General features: G+C 37.1%; 1 protein-coding gene across 2 annotated transcripts in view; it reads left to right on the top strand.

Annotated features, from left to right (window-relative positions):
* The window catches only part of XRN1 (5'-3' exoribonuclease 1), a 109,941-nt gene that overhangs the window by 62,113 nt on the left and 31,033 nt on the right, over positions 1 to 16,795 (top strand). For both annotated transcript variants that reach the window (XM_043875093.1, XM_043875091.1), the window contains exons 26-32: positions 2,560 to 2,649; positions 3,036 to 3,171; positions 6,441 to 6,497; positions 6,630 to 6,762; positions 9,678 to 9,747; positions 14,803 to 15,010; positions 15,488 to 15,583. In XM_043875093.1, the coding sequence (XP_043731028.1) occupies positions 2,560 to 2,649; positions 3,036 to 3,171; positions 6,441 to 6,497; positions 6,630 to 6,762; positions 9,678 to 9,747; positions 14,803 to 15,010; positions 15,488 to 15,583 (790 nt within the window). The remainder of the gene's footprint in view (positions 1 to 2,559; positions 2,650 to 3,035; positions 3,172 to 6,440; positions 6,498 to 6,629; positions 6,763 to 9,677; positions 9,748 to 14,802; positions 15,011 to 15,487; positions 15,584 to 16,795) is intronic.

Below are 16,795 nucleotides of genomic sequence, written 5' to 3'. Positions count from 1 at the left end.
GCCTACACGTCTGGACATTTCTTCAAACCTCCCTGATACTTGATTGATAGCTCACCTGTGTCTAGAGTCCTGGATTGGAGATTCTCTTCGTTCAGAATTTGAAAAGCACTGCTCCATTCTCTTGTTTCCTTTGCTGTCAAGAAGTCTTGTGCCATTCTGATTCTGAATCTTTATGGATGATCTATTTTCATTTTCTGAAACCTTTCTAGAATGTTCCTTTACCAAAGCTGTTTATAATACGATGGTGTGTCATTTTTCTTTCATTTTGCTGTTCAGCCCTTTCAGACTTGAAACTGATGCCCTTCCATTCCAAACAACTTTCTCGTATTATTTCTTTGATAATTTCCTTGTCACCATTTTGTTGTTGTTTTCTTTCCAAGATTCCTTTTGATAGATGTTAGACCTACAGGATTAATTCTCCTAATTTTCTTATCTCTTCTTATCCATTTTTTATATTGTTATACTCCTGTTCTACTCTGTGGGAGATTTCTTCACCTTTAACTGACACTGTTTTTTATTTTTATTTAACCATTCTTAATTTCTAAAAGAGTGTCCTCATTCTCTGACATTCCTAATATATAGCATCTTGTTCTTATAATAAATGAAATATCTTTTATTATCTAATGATAGCAATCTAGATTTTCTTCTGTTCTCAATATTTTCTGTTTTCTACAAAATGCTTTTCTTTTTTTTCTTTTCTTTTTGATTTTATCTCTCCTTTCATGTTAAAGTGTTTTGGATTTGGGGTGGGAAGGGGTTGTTTGTTTGTTTTGAAGCATTTTTTTTTTTTCTTTTTCTTTTTCTTTTGGCCTGGTAGTTCTTTAGTGTCTTACCATATTTTAGTGTGCAGTGTTAAAAAACTGATTGGAAATTTAATGTGCTTCAATTAGGCTTGTTCAGTGGGACTGGGCTATTTTGGCAGAGCATCTCCAAATATCACTACCTATATGTATATCTTTTCTGTTGGGCTGAGTAGTTTTCCCAGAAATGTGTTCTCCAATGTTTTACTTGGAGCACAGAAGTGGAGAACAAAACAAACTTCAAGTGTTCTGGAAATTAACCAGAGGAATGGGGTTTCATTACATAGTGGATTCTGTGGTACACCCCCAGATGCCTCTTCAGGACTGAAAATCTATTCCCTGGGCAGCAGGAATGCTGCTGTCTCTCACTCAGCCCTCGGCAGTAAGACCTCTGCAGAAATTGCCTGGCAGAAGAGAACTGCCTCACGTACAGTTACATCCCTTTCCTGCAATAGCATCATATCCAGTACCTCATCATAAGGAGATATGTTTAAAAAAATAAATACAGTGATATAAAGGCTCAGCCAACCTGATTGTCCCAGTTCAGAATAAGTCTTGGGAGCCATCCTGGCTTGAGATCTTTATGCTGCTGGCCAAGGAGTTCATTAAGAAAGAACCACAGCCCAGCTTCTATGTGTGCCCAGTTCTGCTTCCTTCCCTTCCACAGGTGTTATTTTCACAGACCACACTAATAAACCTCCTCCATGTTCATCTTCATCTCAGGGTCTGCTTCTTACAGACGTTACACTTCCTAGCCTGCTTCCTAGTGGCACGTATAGTAGTAACACTTTCATTTATGCCCTGTTTTCAGTAGAGCACCTGTCCTCTCCTCCTCATGCCCCTCGCATCCAGTTTCCTGTGCCTGGGATATACAAAGCTTGAGCAGCCCCTGTTCAGCTTCTCCAAAAATAAACTACAGGAGTTACACCGAGGTAGAGATGACTGCCTAACTGTTTATTATACAGATTTTTCAACTAAAAGCCTCATAAACCTCACCCCGTAGTGTGGCATTAAAACATACAGAGTTCATATCTCCTGAGCTTTTGCAGACTTCCACAGTTCGCATCAACTTGCTTCTTGTTGACTTCCCACTCTGGTAGCTTAGGGTACAGCTTATTCCCATCCGTCAAATCATTTCACACTTCTCTATTCAGTTTTCAGTTTCTAAAGTTTTTTTAACTCACATATGCTATCAGATTCTCTGCTTCTTTCTTCATCTGTCTTCTAGGTCCATGCCCTTTTTTATCCTTTACTATTCTTATCGTGGGCTGGGAAAGGAGCAAAAATAAGCACATATATTCCGTCTGGTATATGTATTTGGAAGTACTGCTACAGTGTTCAGGGAACAATGGAATTTTGAAGAATATCAGAAGAAAAAAAGAATATCAGAAGAAACTTTTAATGGATTTTCATTCATTCTATTGTGAAGTGCTCTAGCTTTATTGTGAACCTGTACATATTATTTTGTATATTTATCACCTGTCATTATAGTCCAAGGAGGACAGAATCAGTGACTGAAGTTTATAAGTATTTGTAATAGTTTATTATATTTATGAATTATTATTTCTCCATCATCTTTTTATGAGGGCCTGTGAATACTTTGAATTTTTTACTGTCTATCCCTTATGTGCGTGTAGTAATCAGTTCTCAATATATTTAATATATCCCCTTAAGACCCAGAATTATTTGATCAGAAGTTTTTATGAAATTTGGCATGTATATTTTTAAAAGCAATGTTATCATTTGTTTCTTTGGCTAGAGCTCCAGAACTATTCAGTTATATAGCCAAAAATAGCCAAGAGGATGTGTTCTATGAAGATGACATTTGGCCTGGAGAAAATGAGAATGGGTAAGCAAAATTTACGAGATTCATTGCCTCATAGCTCAATTTAGTGGTTCCACTGTTAAGTAGTAGTTAGTTTCTCAAGAATTTATATTACTTTTGGGGGGAGGATTTTGTATTGTTTTGTTCTTGCTTTAAGATCTTAAAATGATTTTTTTCTTTCATTTATATCAGTAAAGTACTTTTAAACTAATTTTTGTGTTTTTTTAATTACTGAGAAGTAATGTCCATATTTACATTAGATTTATAATTAGTCCCAATTAAGTATAGTGGTTAATTAAATATTTTATATCATTTATAATTCACAGCCTTCAGAAAGTTTATATCAAGCTTTTTATATAAGTCCTCAGAAAGTTTTAATTAATGTGAAAAAATTATTGTTTTTAATATAGTGCTGAGAAAGTTCAAGAAATTATTACTTGGCTAAAGGGACATCCTGTCAGTACTTTGTCTCGGTCTTCTTGTGATTTACAAATTCTGGATGCAGCTATTGTAGAGAAAATTGAAGAAGAAATTGAAAAGTGCAAGGTATGATTTTCAATAACAAAGATTACTGATGAGATTTGAAGTTAAATGAACTATTTGTTATCCTATAAATAATTTGAATCAGTCAAATAAAACATATATTTAGTGATTCTAAATGATATCAAATTATTCTATAATTTTAAAAAGTATTCCAGCCTTTTCTAGTGTCCATCAAGTTTGTCTACATAAATATAAATGTATGTCAATATAAGAAAGCCCATAGCGTTTAAATTTTTATGTCCTTGTAGTGTTTCTGAGGGCTTCCCTGATAATCTCAGTTGATAAAGAATCTGCCTGCAATACAGTAGATCCCAGTTCAATTCCTGGGTCAGGGAGATCCGCTGGAGAAAGGATAGGCCACCCACTCCAGCATTCTTGGGCTTCCCTTGTGGCTCAGCTGGTAAAGAATCCGCCTGCAATGTGGGAGACCTGGGTTCAGTCTCTGTGTTGGGAAGATCCCCTGGAGAAGGGAAAGGCTACCCACTCTAGTATTCTGGCCTGGAGAATTCCATGGACTGTTTCTGATTTTAAGAATTAATATTTTATGAGTCTAGTCAATAAAAAGTTTGTGATTGAGAAATAAGGTTAATTCTCAGTTCTTTCCTATTTTAAGTTCTTTAAAGATAGAATTCATTTTTATTTTAATTATTTATTTTTTGGCTGCACTGGGTCTTTGTTGTGCATGGGCTTTCTCTAGTTTCTGCGAGTGGGGGCTACTCTCAGTTGCAGTGCACTGGCTTCTCATTGTGGTGGCTTCTCTTGTTGTGGAGCACAAGCTCTAGGCTCTCGGCTTCAGTAGTCGTGGCACTTGAGCTCAGAAGTTGTGGAACATGATGCCTAGCTCCACGGCATGTGGAATCATCCTGAACCAGGGATTGAACCCATGTTCTCATCATTGGCAGGTGGATTCCTGTCCACTGTGCCACCAGGGAAGTTCCCATCTTTTTATAGAACATAAAAATTACGTTTATTTCACTTTTACAGAATCACTCCTAAAATGTACTTTCCCACTGATAAACTCATTCAACTACTGTGTATTTTTTTTTAATTTATTTATTTATTTATTTATTTTTTCAGTGGGTTTTGTCATACATTGACATGAATCAGCAATAGATTTACACGTATTCCCCATCCCGATCCCCCCTCCCACCTCCCTCTCCACCCGATTACTGTGTATTTTTTAAATTCCACTTAAACTCTCCGTTTTTATGTCTTGATTTTAAAAAGTAACAACCTTCTATGTAGGCTTAACTGTTTTTATCTATTTTGATTCTCTGCCTTGATGCAATAGAAAATGGGTTAATTATGTTCCTTTTCTAAGCCTACAATTTTATTTTTCACACATTTGCCTTTTTATTAAAATAATGTTGTTTGCTCACACAGTGCTCTCTTGTTTGAACTAATAGCAGAGTAAGTTAAGAACTGGGTCTGAAGCCCTGGTCCCCCATCCCTCTTTCAATGCTTAAAACCTTAGGCAAGATAGTTAACCTTTCCGTGCCTGCATTTCCTGACTGGTAAAATAAGAATAAAATAGTACCATCTCATATAGTCCTCAAAAAAAAAAAATTACTTACATTAATACATATAAACTCCTTCTAATAATGCCTGGCTATTACTGATGTTTAATAATACTTAGCTGTTATTATTTGAATTCTTTTGTCATGTGCTGAAGAGCTGTGAATACAGCCTGAAAAATCACCACTAGATGACTGTTAAGAAAATAATATAAGGCTTGGAGCCAAGAGTTTGATATTTTGGAAGGTTAATGATATTCAGTTGAAGATAGAAAATCTGCATTTCTTTTTAATAATTGTCTTTCAATGTAAAGTCTATTTGTCCAGCATTACTTTTGAAATGAGTTTTCCACTTAACAAAAGTTTATAACTTTTAAGTCCCCAAATTTTATCTGAACCCATTTGGATGCAGAGCATTATAAAACGTTTTACACATTCTCCCCTTATTTTGCAAACTGATAATACACATGCAAAGTTGTAGTCTGTCATTTTGATGATAGCATTTAAAAAATGTGTGTACATATAGATAAGAAAGGATTTTTTTTTTAAACCTGTTAACGAGTCAAGGAGGAGCAGTTATGAGTGATTTTTTTTTCCCCTTTTCAGTTTTATAGTGTTATTAGGTAATTAAAGAAGGAGAAAAACTAAAAACTGAACTTAACATTCTGAATATAATTTAAACTTTTCTTTTTAATGCAGGGTCATGATTAAAAGTATCCATAGTTTTTTTAGTGGACAGTGGTTCCCAAACTCAGCTAATTATCAGAATTACTGGAGAAATATTTTTAAAAAGACACATTCTGGATTCCACCCTCAGAGCAGTACTTCTTAAACTTTATGTCCAAATGAATCACTGGAGGATCTTGTTAAAATACAGATTCTGATTCAGTAGCTCTCAGATGAGCAGCTCTTGATATTCTGCATTTCTAACAAGCTCCCAAGTGATCACACTTTGAGTAGTTATTCCCCATAATTTTTTATTCAGTAGCTATGGATTGGGACCTATAGTGAAAATGCCCTTGTTTGTTAATTTACCTCATAATCAGGTTTGAATGCCATATTTTCTAATCAATGCTATAATTTTATTGATAGTAATAATGCCTGCTACTGCTAAGTCACTTCAGTCATGTCCGACTCTGTTCGACCCCATAGACAGCAGCCCACCGGGCTCCCCCGTCCCTGGGATTCTCCAGGCAAGAATACTGGAGTGGGTTGCCATTTCCTTCTCCAGTGCATGAAAGTGAAAAATTAAAGTGAAGTCGCTCAGTCGTGTCTGACTCTTAGCGACCCCATGGACTGCAGCCTACCAGGCTCCTCCATCCATGGGATTTTCCAGGCAAGAGTACTGGAGTGGGGTGCCATTGCCTTCTCCGAGTAATAATGCCTAGGGATGTGTTAAGCATATGGGTTGTATTTTCATATGCAATCTTCCAGGCACAGTTCTTTTAAACTGCTTTAAATTTCTTCTCATATCTTTCTTTCTTGCTGTTTTCAGTAGGCATCTGCCTTGGGCTGAAAACTTGTCAGTAAGACCGTCATTTTTTTATCATATTAAAAATGTTTCTATATGTCTTACATGTCAACAAAAAAGTTTTACTTTAAAAAGATTCAAGAATTAATTTATTCATCCTTGCTTGCATCTGAAGAAAGTCATATAGTCTTAAAATTACTCACTTCTTATGGCTTTTTAAAATTTAATCATGTGCAAATACTAGATAAGTTTTTAATTTTAATATTTTAAAAATTTTTTTTCCTCAGCAAAGAAAGAATAATAAGAAAGTTCGAGTGACAGTGAAGCCCCATTTGCTATACAGAGTAAGTTTCCTCTCAGAGAATTCAGAGTTGTTGTTTTGCTTTGAAAGTACAGAAGGGACAAAATGTTTTCAGTATATTAGTAGAAAAATTTTAAGTGAGAGTTGATAATTATATTTACATCTTTCTTTTCAGCCTTTAGAACAGCAACATGGGGTTATTCCTGATCGGGATGCAGAATTTCGTCTCTTTGACCGTGTTGTAAATGTGAGAGAGAACTTTTCCGTTCCAGTTGGCCTTCGGGGCACCATCATAGGAATTAAAGGGGGTAATAACTCAATACTTGATATGTCTCCATCTGCATTTATACTGTATGTCTTATATATATATATATATATATATATATATATATATACTGTATGTCTTATATACAAGCAGAAAGCAACTGTAACTCAGTAAAAACACTAAATCCTTTTATGTTTTAGTTAATTTTTTCCAGCTTCAGTTTTCAAAGGAAATTCTCCTTTTCCGTCTGTGTAATCATTTGGGAAATAATTAAAAGATGTGAAAGTTGGAGAAGGACTGCTGAAAATTTGGTAGCTTATGTGTAACACATTAAAATTATCTAAAAGCTTGGTCAGAATACATATATGTGTTTTCATGAAACTAAGACAAACATTTTGTTGGGTTTCATCTAACCATGTCCGGGGCTTTGCCTTAATAGTCCTTGTAATCACTTGATTTCTGCAGAGAAATAAACAAACATGATGTATGAGCTTATTTACAGTTAAGAGATTTGCATGTTAATTTGAATTTTATGAATACAACTAGATTATGTATATAAAAGAAATCTATCAATCCATTGTGCAACAATGTACATATAGTTAACACTATAGTACTGTACACTTAAAAATGGTTACAATGATAAATTTTATGTTGTGTTTTTTACAAAAAGAAAAGGAAAAATGAGTATGGGAAGAAAAGGGAAGAATTAGCTAAGAATCTAAAAATTCTTCAAAGGGATGCCTGGAGTGAGAAGCTTTGCAGTATAGATTCTAAAACTAGTCAACCCAACACAAAGGAACACATCAGGTACCTAGAGGCTAGGGCGCCGGCAGCACTGTCCTTCCATATCTCAGGCACTCAGTCTTGGTCTCACTGTCCAGAAAGATGGAAGAGCAGACAGGCCATGAGCCTAAGAGAACTGCTTATTTATTGGCACGTTTATGTTTAACCCTCCCGTCCGCGTGAGAAGTAGCTATTGTTTCTTTTTTTAATTATAATTTTATTTATTTATTTATTTATTGTTGGCTGTGCTGGGTCTTTGTTGCTGTGTGGGCTTTTCTCTGGTTGTGGCGAGTGGGGGCTACTCTCTGGTTGTGGTGCGTGGGCTTCTCGTTGTGGTGGCTTTTCTCGTTGTGGAGCACCAGCTCTAGGTGCTTGGGCTTCAGTAGTTGCAGCACATGGCCTCAGTTGTTGTGGCTCTCCAGCTCTAGAGCACAGGCTCAATAGTTGTGCATGGCCTCGTTGCTCTGAGGCATCTCGGATCTTCCTGGATCAGGGATCAAACCCATGTCTTCTGCGTTGGCAGGCGAATTTTTTTACCAGTGAGCCACTAGGGAAGTCCTGATACTATTTCATCCAAGAGTTTAAGTGACTTGCCCAAGTTTACACAATTAAGTGACAGAGCTGGGATTTGAACTCTTTCCCCTGATTCTTTTCTAACTTTGTGCGCTGGTTCTCCATATTTTGCACGTCTTCTCTAAAAGAGAATTTTCTTCCCTGATTCTTCTTTGAATTTTTTGGATGTGTTTTTTGGTGCTTAAAATGAAGACAAGAAAGTCAGGTAGGTTTAACACACCCAGGCTAGGTATGGTAAGGGGCACATGCATGTCATGAAGCAACCCTCCTGCTGCTGTCTGCCCGGCCTCACGCATTGGCAGTTCAAATTCTGAGCTTAGTGAAGTCTAGTCTGATTAGGTTGTCCTGAAAAGGCCTTAGTACTGATAACAGAAGTTTCCTTTCTTCTGACAACCCCAGTCAGTAGTAGTGACCAGTTAGAATTTTGTCTAGAGAAGAAATTTAAAGCTGTATCTACACTGAGTGGAAAAAGCTTTGTCATTTATTAAGCATACATCCCATGGACACGGAATGTAAAGGGGAATATTTGTCTTACTGCCTTCACCTGATGCCTCATCTCCATAGAAATCTCCATTAAAGGGGATGAACAATCCTTTGGTCAATAATCTTTTCAGTAAGTGGCTCCTCCCTCAGACAAGAAAAGAAACCTGGAAAGTGGATCTTAAACCTTCACAAAAGAGACTCTTGCCTCTCATTGAGCCCCACTTTCTTGGGTAAAAGTGTCAGATGAAGGATATAGCCTTCAAAGCTCTGCAGGCCTGGTTCCAATTGGACAATGAAAGACTGAGAATGAGGGACATATCCCCCAGTGCCTACCCTGGGTTAACACAGTATCAGATATGATATTAGTCAGGGTTCTCCAGAAAAACAGAACCAAAGGAATAGAAAGGGTGGAGGTGGAGGTGGGGAGAGAGGGAGATTCCGTTCTGAACTTATGTGATAGACTCTCTGATTAGTTTGGGCTTAGAATTCAAATGTTGTTACAGCTAATGATTTCACTTTACCTTGGAACTTCAGTAAATTTAAACTCTCCAGTTTTATCCTATCATCCTGTCTGCCAAATTTATTCTTCTCTGCTCCTCTTTAAGGTTTATTGTACCATAGTCTTCCTCACATGTATCATGTCTCAATCATGACATCCATTATCTACCAGGTCATCTCCTACCAGAACCTTGGAGTCATCTTTGCCATCTCCAGTCTTTTTATCTATACAGGTCACAAACTCCTGCCAATTCTGTCTAGTAATATATCCTTTCTCTCCATTCTCTTTCTCTCATTACTGCCATGTCTTCAAATCTTCATTTCCTTTGTCTAACTGTAAAACTTTCTAAACTACAAATTCCAGAGTTATCTCTTTTATTAACTCTCTTTCTGTGAATAATTTCCAACATATAAAAAACAGACAAAAATGTAATTAATTCTCACAGCATCTAATTTAAAATAGTATTATTTTTCTTTAAGTTAATACTGGTAAGGGAATCTGTGAGCTTATCTTCTTTTCATTTGCATCTGTATTGATAGTTGTAATGCTTCTAAAACTCCAAAAACTCACATTCTATTTTTTTTAATCATATGATTTTTCAATCTCTCTTTTTTAAACAGCTAATAGAGAAGCTGATGTACTATTTGAAGTATTATTTGATGAAGAATTTCCTGGAGGCTTAACAATAAGGTGTGTATTTCCAGATGATAATTACACTTCGTAAATATGTCCATATGGCCAATGACTTTACATTACTTGCTTATTTGTCCACAGTTTCAGTTCCTAGTACACATGAGACATCATACTTGTTACTGGGGTTGTAACAGTTAATAAGACAAACATGGCTTCTACCCTCACAGAGCTTTCACTTTAGTAAGGGATATAACTAATTACTAAAAACAGTAATTTTTAATTAAAATGTGACAAGTGCTGGGAAGAAGTATCTATAATAGAGTGTGATCTGTTCTGAGAGTTCTAGAAAGGCTTTCTGAAGTGATGTTTAAAATGGGACATGAAGACTAGGTACTGAAAGAGTAGTAACAGGTGGTCAGAAAAACAATAGCATCTGCAGCAGAGGACATTTTCACTCATTTAAAAGACTAAGAGAATGCAGGTCTGTCAGCCTCAGCAACTATGCAAGATTAGAGTAAGGGAAAAGAGCAAGGACCACACTGTGCAGGAGCCGGTAACCCACTCTCAGGACATGCTAAGGGTTGTGGTGTCTTGGTGTTTATCCTTAAAGCAGTGTGAAGCTATCAAATCAGAAGGGTGGCATGATCAGATTGCATTTTTTTAATGGTTAAATAACTTGAGGAATAGAAACATTCTTTGAATTGAGAGGCATAATAACTCTTTGTCATTTGTTTTAGTGAAATTGTAGACGGTCAGGCTAGGTTAGAATGGTTTGAGGAGTGAACAGCAAGTGGAGTAAAGGAGCAAGAAACAGCTGACCCTTGAGAAGTTTGAGCTTGAAGGGGAGAAAAGCTAACTGGCAGTTAGGATAACTGGCAAAGGAGAAAATGAAAGATATACTCATTTGAACGCAGAGTTCCAAAGAATAGCAAGGAGAGATAAGAAAGACTTCCTTGGTGATCAGTGCAAAGAAATAGAGGAAAACAATAGAATGGGAAAGACTAGAGATCTCTTCAAGAAAATTAGAGATGCCAAAAGAAATTTCATGCAAAGATGGGCTCAATAAAGGACAGAAATGGTATGGACCTAACAGAAGCAGAAGATACTTAGAAGAGGTGGCAAATATGACCCAGCAATGCCACTGCTGGGCATACACACTGAGGAAACCAGAATTGAATGAGTCAGCTGTACCCCAGTGTTCATCACAGCACTGTTTACAATAGCCAGGACATGGAAGCAGCCTAGATGTCCATCTGCAGACGAATGGATAAGAAAGCTGTGGTACATATGCACAATGGAATGTTACTAAGCCATTAAAAAGAATGCATTTAAATGAGGTGGATGAAACTGGAGCCTATTATACAGAGTGAATTAAGTCATAAAGAAAATCACCAATATAGTATACTAACACATATATATGGAATTTAGAAAGATGGTAATGATGACACTATATGCGAGACAGCAAAAGAGACACAGATGTAAAGAACAGTCTTTTAGACTCTGTGGGAGAAGGCGAGGGTGGGATGATTAGAGAGGGTAGCGTTGAAATGTGTATATTATCATATGTGAAGCAGATCACCAGTCCAGGTTTGATGCATGAGACAGGGTGCTCAGGGCCGGTGCATTGGGATGACCCTGAGGGATGGGGTGGGGAGGGCGGTGGGAGGGGGGTTCTGGATGGGGAACACATGTGCGCCCATGGCTGACTCATGTCTATCTATGGCAAAAACCACTACAATATTGTAAAGTAATTAGCCTCCAATTAAAATAAATAAATTAATTTAAAAAAAGAAGAAGAGGTGGCAAGAATACACAGAAGAACTATACAAAAAAAGATCTTCACAACCCAGATAATCACAATGGTGTGATCACTCACCTAGAGCCAGACATCCTGGAATGTGAAGTCAAGTGGGCCTTAGGAAACATCACTATGAACAAAGCTAGAGACAGTAATGAAATTCCAGTTGAGCTATTTCAAATCCTAAAAGATGATGCTGTAAAGGTGCTGCACTCAATATGCCAGCAAATTTGGAAAACTCAGCAGTAGCCACAGGACTGGAAAAGGTCAGTTTTCATTCTAATCCCAAAGAGAGACAATGCCAAAGAATGCTCAAACCTCCGCACAATTGCACTCATCTCACATGCTAGCAAACTAATGCTCAAAATTCTCCAAGCCAGGGTTCAACAGTACATGAACTGTGAACTTCCAGATGTTCAAGCTCGTTTTAGAAAAGGCAGAGGAACCTGAGATCAAGTTGCCAACATCCGCTGGATCATTGAAAAAGCAAGAGAGTTCCAGAAAAACATCTATTTCTGCTTTATTGGCTATGCCAAAGCCTTTGACTGTGTGGATCACAACAAACTGTGGTAAACTCTGAAAGAGATAGACATACCAGACCACCTGACCTGCCTCTTGAGAAATCTGTATGCAGGTCAGGCAGCAACAGTTAGAACCAGACATGGAACAACAGACTGGTTCCAAATCAGGAAAGAAGTATGACACGGCTGTATATTGTCATCCTGCTTATTTAACTTATATGCAGAGTACGTCATGAGAAACACTGGTCTGGATGAAGTACAAACTAGAATCAAGATTGCCGGGAGAAATGTCAATAACCTCAGATATGCAGATGACACCACACTTATGGTAGAAAGCGAAGAAGAACTAAAGAGCCTCTTGATGAAAGTGAAGGAGGAGAGTGAAAAAGTTGAGTTAAAGCTCAACATTCAGAAAACTAAGTGATGGGCATCTGGTCCCATCACTTCATGCCAATAGATGAGGAAACAGTGAGAGACTTTATTTTGGGGGGCTCCAAAATCACTGCAGATGGTGATTGCAGCCATGAAATTAAAAGACACTTACTCCTTGGAAGGAAAGTTATGACCAACCTAGGTAGCATATTAAAAAGCAGAGACATTACTTTGCCAACAAAGGTCCATCTGGTCAAAGCTATGGTTTTTCCAGTAGTCATGTATGGATGTGAGAGTTGGACTGTAAAGAAAGCTAAGCACCAAAGAATTGATGCCTTTGAACTGTGGTGTTGGAGAAAACTCGAGAGTTCCTTGGACCGCAAGGAGATCCAACCAGTCCATCCTAAAGGAAATCAGTGCTGAATATTCATTGGAAGGACTGATGTTGAAGCTGAAACTCCAATACTTTGGCCACCCGATGCCCAGAAGAGCTGACTCATTGGAAAAGACCCTGATGCTGGGAAAGATTGAAGGCGGGAGGAGAAAGGGATGAGATGGTTGGATGGAGTATGAGATGGTTGGATTGCATCACTGACTCAATGGACATGAGTTTAAGTAAACTCCAGGAGTTGGTGATGGACAGGGAGGCCTGGCGTGCTCCAGTCCATGAGGTCACAAAGAGTTGGACATGACAGCTATTGAACTGAACTAGGAGGTTTAAAGCAAAAAGGTTGTATTGTTTGTTTTTAGCTTACCATGGCGGAGACCTCCTCAAGTCTATTTTGGGCAGCCATTAATAGAAAGTTTAAAGTGACAGGAAAAAGGATTGTTAGAATGAGAGGCACCGTCGAATATTAGAATTGTGAACTCTCTCACTCAGCTTTGGTGTTTCCTTGGGTAGGTTAGTTAAAGGCATTCTGACCCTCAATATCCTCATCCATAATGAAGGTGTACACTTCACTAGGTGATTGTGAGGATTCAGTGAAATCCTTTCCAGTTTTCCTTTCTTTTCTAACACCAGCTGGAAAACTCAACTGAAGTTTGTTTAGTTTCTTTTCTGTGTTGATTAGTGGTAATTAAAATTAAAAGTGAATTACTCTTACTTAATCTCTTTGCGTAAAATCACACTCTTCAGTCCTTACAGCAAGTGATCACCTTCAGAATGGTATTATTGTTTTGCAACTTGAATGTGCCTGTTAGCCAAAGGCATTGTCTGTGCCTTTAAATGCAGCAGCAGAGTCTGGATCCCATATCTGATTTTGATTTTCAGTTGGTTACCAATAACCTTAGCCAAATAACTTTTGAAATATGTTCTTAAGATTAACTTCTTTCTCAGGGTTTGTTTTTCTCCTCCTAGGTAGAGACACTGGATTTCTTGATTGATTGAAAGTTATATAAAAGATTGCCTGCCTGCAGTATATTCATTTCATAATGCAGAATCTTATAGTATTGTTCTCACAAAAATATTTTCTGGAAATCTTACAAAGATTTCTTATGAAAGAATTCTACTTCCCCATGATCTCAGACTATAAGAATATTACATTCTAAAGAAGTGACAGAGTTGAAAACTTTTGACCACAGAGGGCTTATTTTAATATCTAAACACTTTCATCATGACCAAGAAGGAAGAAATCACAAATGCTTTTCTCTTAGCCTTCCCAGGTCTAGAACTTTAAGATGGGAAGATGAGGATAAAAAGAGCTCAACTCAACAATTGATCAGGAAATGGAAGTGATCAAAGCTAGCATTTTTCCTGTTGTATCGATAGAGCCACACTAGCTACACATTGGGTAGCTGCATAACCCAGACTGTATAAACCACTATGTTTTTTTTTAAAGAAGTTTGAAATTTAATTCATTAGTTAACTAAGCTATTCTGTTGCAGGCCTTTTCAAGGACAAGCTTAGCTCACACACACTCCCCTACACCTCTGGAACATTTGTCTCCCACTTAATAGCACTGAATAGTCTATTCAAAAACTTTCCAGAGATATATCATCTTACAAATTGAGATCTTTCTCCAATTTCAAGTTCCTGAATTTACAAGTGATATTCAGAACTTCCCTGGTGGTCCAGTGGTTAATGCAGGGAACACAGGTTCAGTCTCTGGTCCAGAAAGATTCCACATGCAGGAGGGCGGGGAGGACACTAAGCCTGTGCACCGCAACTGCTGAGCCCACAGCCTAGAGCTGCCCAACTTTGAGAAGCCACCGCCCACTGAGAGGGTAGCCCCTGCTTGCCGCAACTAGCGAAAGCCTTCACGCAGCAACTAAGACCTGGTGCAGCCGTAAAGCAATCAGTTAATTGAAAATAAAAATAATATTTATTAAATTATGAACAGTCCACCCAAAATTACTTGATTCTTCTCCCTAGCACATTTAGTTTTAGTTCCCTCTTACCCTGATACAACTTTTTACTTTTAGGTGCTCACCTGGTAGAGGTTATCGACTGCCAACAAGTGCCTTGGTGAACCTTTCTCATGGGAGTCGCTCTGAAACTGGAAATCAGAAGTTGACAGCCATTGTGAAACCACAGCCAGCTGTGAATCACTATAGCTCAAATTCATCAGTTTCATCTGGGCATTTGCGAGGCCTGAACCATTCTCCTCAGTCACTTTTTGTTCCTACTCAAGTAAGATTTTTATTTAAATAATGAGCTTGAAAATAACTGTTTTCTGTTTATACATTTACCTCATGGATTAACTCTTATATTTTGAATTATATCACCCAAATGATCTATGTTATCCCCTATGAAATGACATTAATTTGAAAGGTAAAAAGGAGGGGACTATATCATGTTTATCAAAAGCAGTTTTCAAATGCCCACCATATAACTCATGTGTGATTTCCTTTATTTCATCTCCCTGAGGGCAAAACTTGAATTGTTTTATGTGAGATACTTAACTTGATTTAATTTCATGGCCTAAAATTTTAACCAAACTTTTAAATCCAAATAACAGGTTTATTATAGACTAATTAGGAAACAGGTAAGTAGATGATAACAAAGGAAACAAGCAAAAATCCTCTCTAATCTTGTAGGTAACTACTAGTCTTTTTGGTGCATATTTATGTTTCAGTTTTCCTTAAGAAGTTTTTTGTACTTCCTCAGGTACCTGCTAGAGATGATGATGAATTTTGTAACATTTGGCAGTCCTTACAAGGATCCGGAAAGGTTCAACACTTTCAGCCACTGCTACAAGAGAAGGTTAGTATACCTTGCTTAATGGACATTTCATTTTTTTTTTATTTTATATTTCTCTTTTAGGTATGCAGTGATTAGTTTTTCTTCTGAAATCTCATAAAAGAGAAATAACACTTTTGATCTTAAATTTTCATAGTTCTCTTCAGCCACATAGGTTTTTGGACCAATGAGTAAGACTATAGAAAATTTTTATTTTAAATCAGTTTGGGATTTTTTCTAGTTGTTTACAAATCATAATTATATTTTAAATTTAATAAAGGCTTTAATGGTATTCATTAACTTATTCTCTTCCACTTGAATGTATAGCTTTATGCTGGCAGTTGGTTGTCTTAAATATGAATGAGCGAATTCACATTCCATGATCAAGATTAAGAAAAGGAAAGAAATTCTGCTAAAAGAGGAGACTCAGGCACCAAACAAAGGAAGATGAAAAGGAACAAATTCCTACTACCTTTTTTGCTAGTTACCTTCTCAGCTTCGGTCAAAAAGGAATGTCCCCTTATGGTGGCCTGCACCATGAGGGCCTAATTTATTCTACTATCTCCAGTGATGGTGGCATTATCAGTGCTAGAGAGGGGAAAGTAGCAAAGGCAATGATGGTGAAATTTAAATAAAAATGAGAGTGATAACAACATTTTAAGTCAGCTATACTTCAATTTTAAAATAAATAATAAAATATGGGAAAAAATCTAAAATTAAAAAAAAAAGGGTGAGAGTGACAGTGCACAAGTCACCTCTGCCGATAGACTATATTTTACGTTTTCCTTAGACCGTTCATAAATGCTTTCTACATAAATGTAACCCATATCCAGATTTTTAAACCCTTTTTTCCTCTGTTTATTTAATATTGCCAACCACTCATTCTTCAGGAGTGCTTTTTTAAATCATTCTTTCATTCATTCAATACATTAAGTGCCTACCATGTGCCAGGCATTGTTCTATGCACCAAGAATACAGCTGTAAACAAAACAAAAATCCGGGCTCACGTACAATTAGCATAGTAGGGAGAAAAGGATAATAAATAGGACAAAAAAAAATAAATGGTATTAGATGATAATATAAGTTTGAGAAAAATTGTAGGGAAGCAGGATAGGGAATTTAGTGGAGAGGGCAGGTAAGGTTTTGTAATTTTAAATGGAATTTTCTAGTAACATTTGGGCAAAGATTTCAATGAAATGAAGAGTAGGATATATAGATATCTGAGGAGAGAGTATT

The sequence above is a fragment of the Cervus elaphus genome, chromosome 19 (genome assembly GCF_910594005.1).
Source record: "Cervus elaphus chromosome 19, mCerEla1.1, whole genome shotgun sequence".
Taxonomy (NCBI): domain Eukaryota; kingdom Metazoa; phylum Chordata; class Mammalia; order Artiodactyla; family Cervidae; genus Cervus; species Cervus elaphus.
Note: the sequence above shows the minus strand (reverse complement) of the source record. Positions and strands in the feature narration are given on the sequence as shown.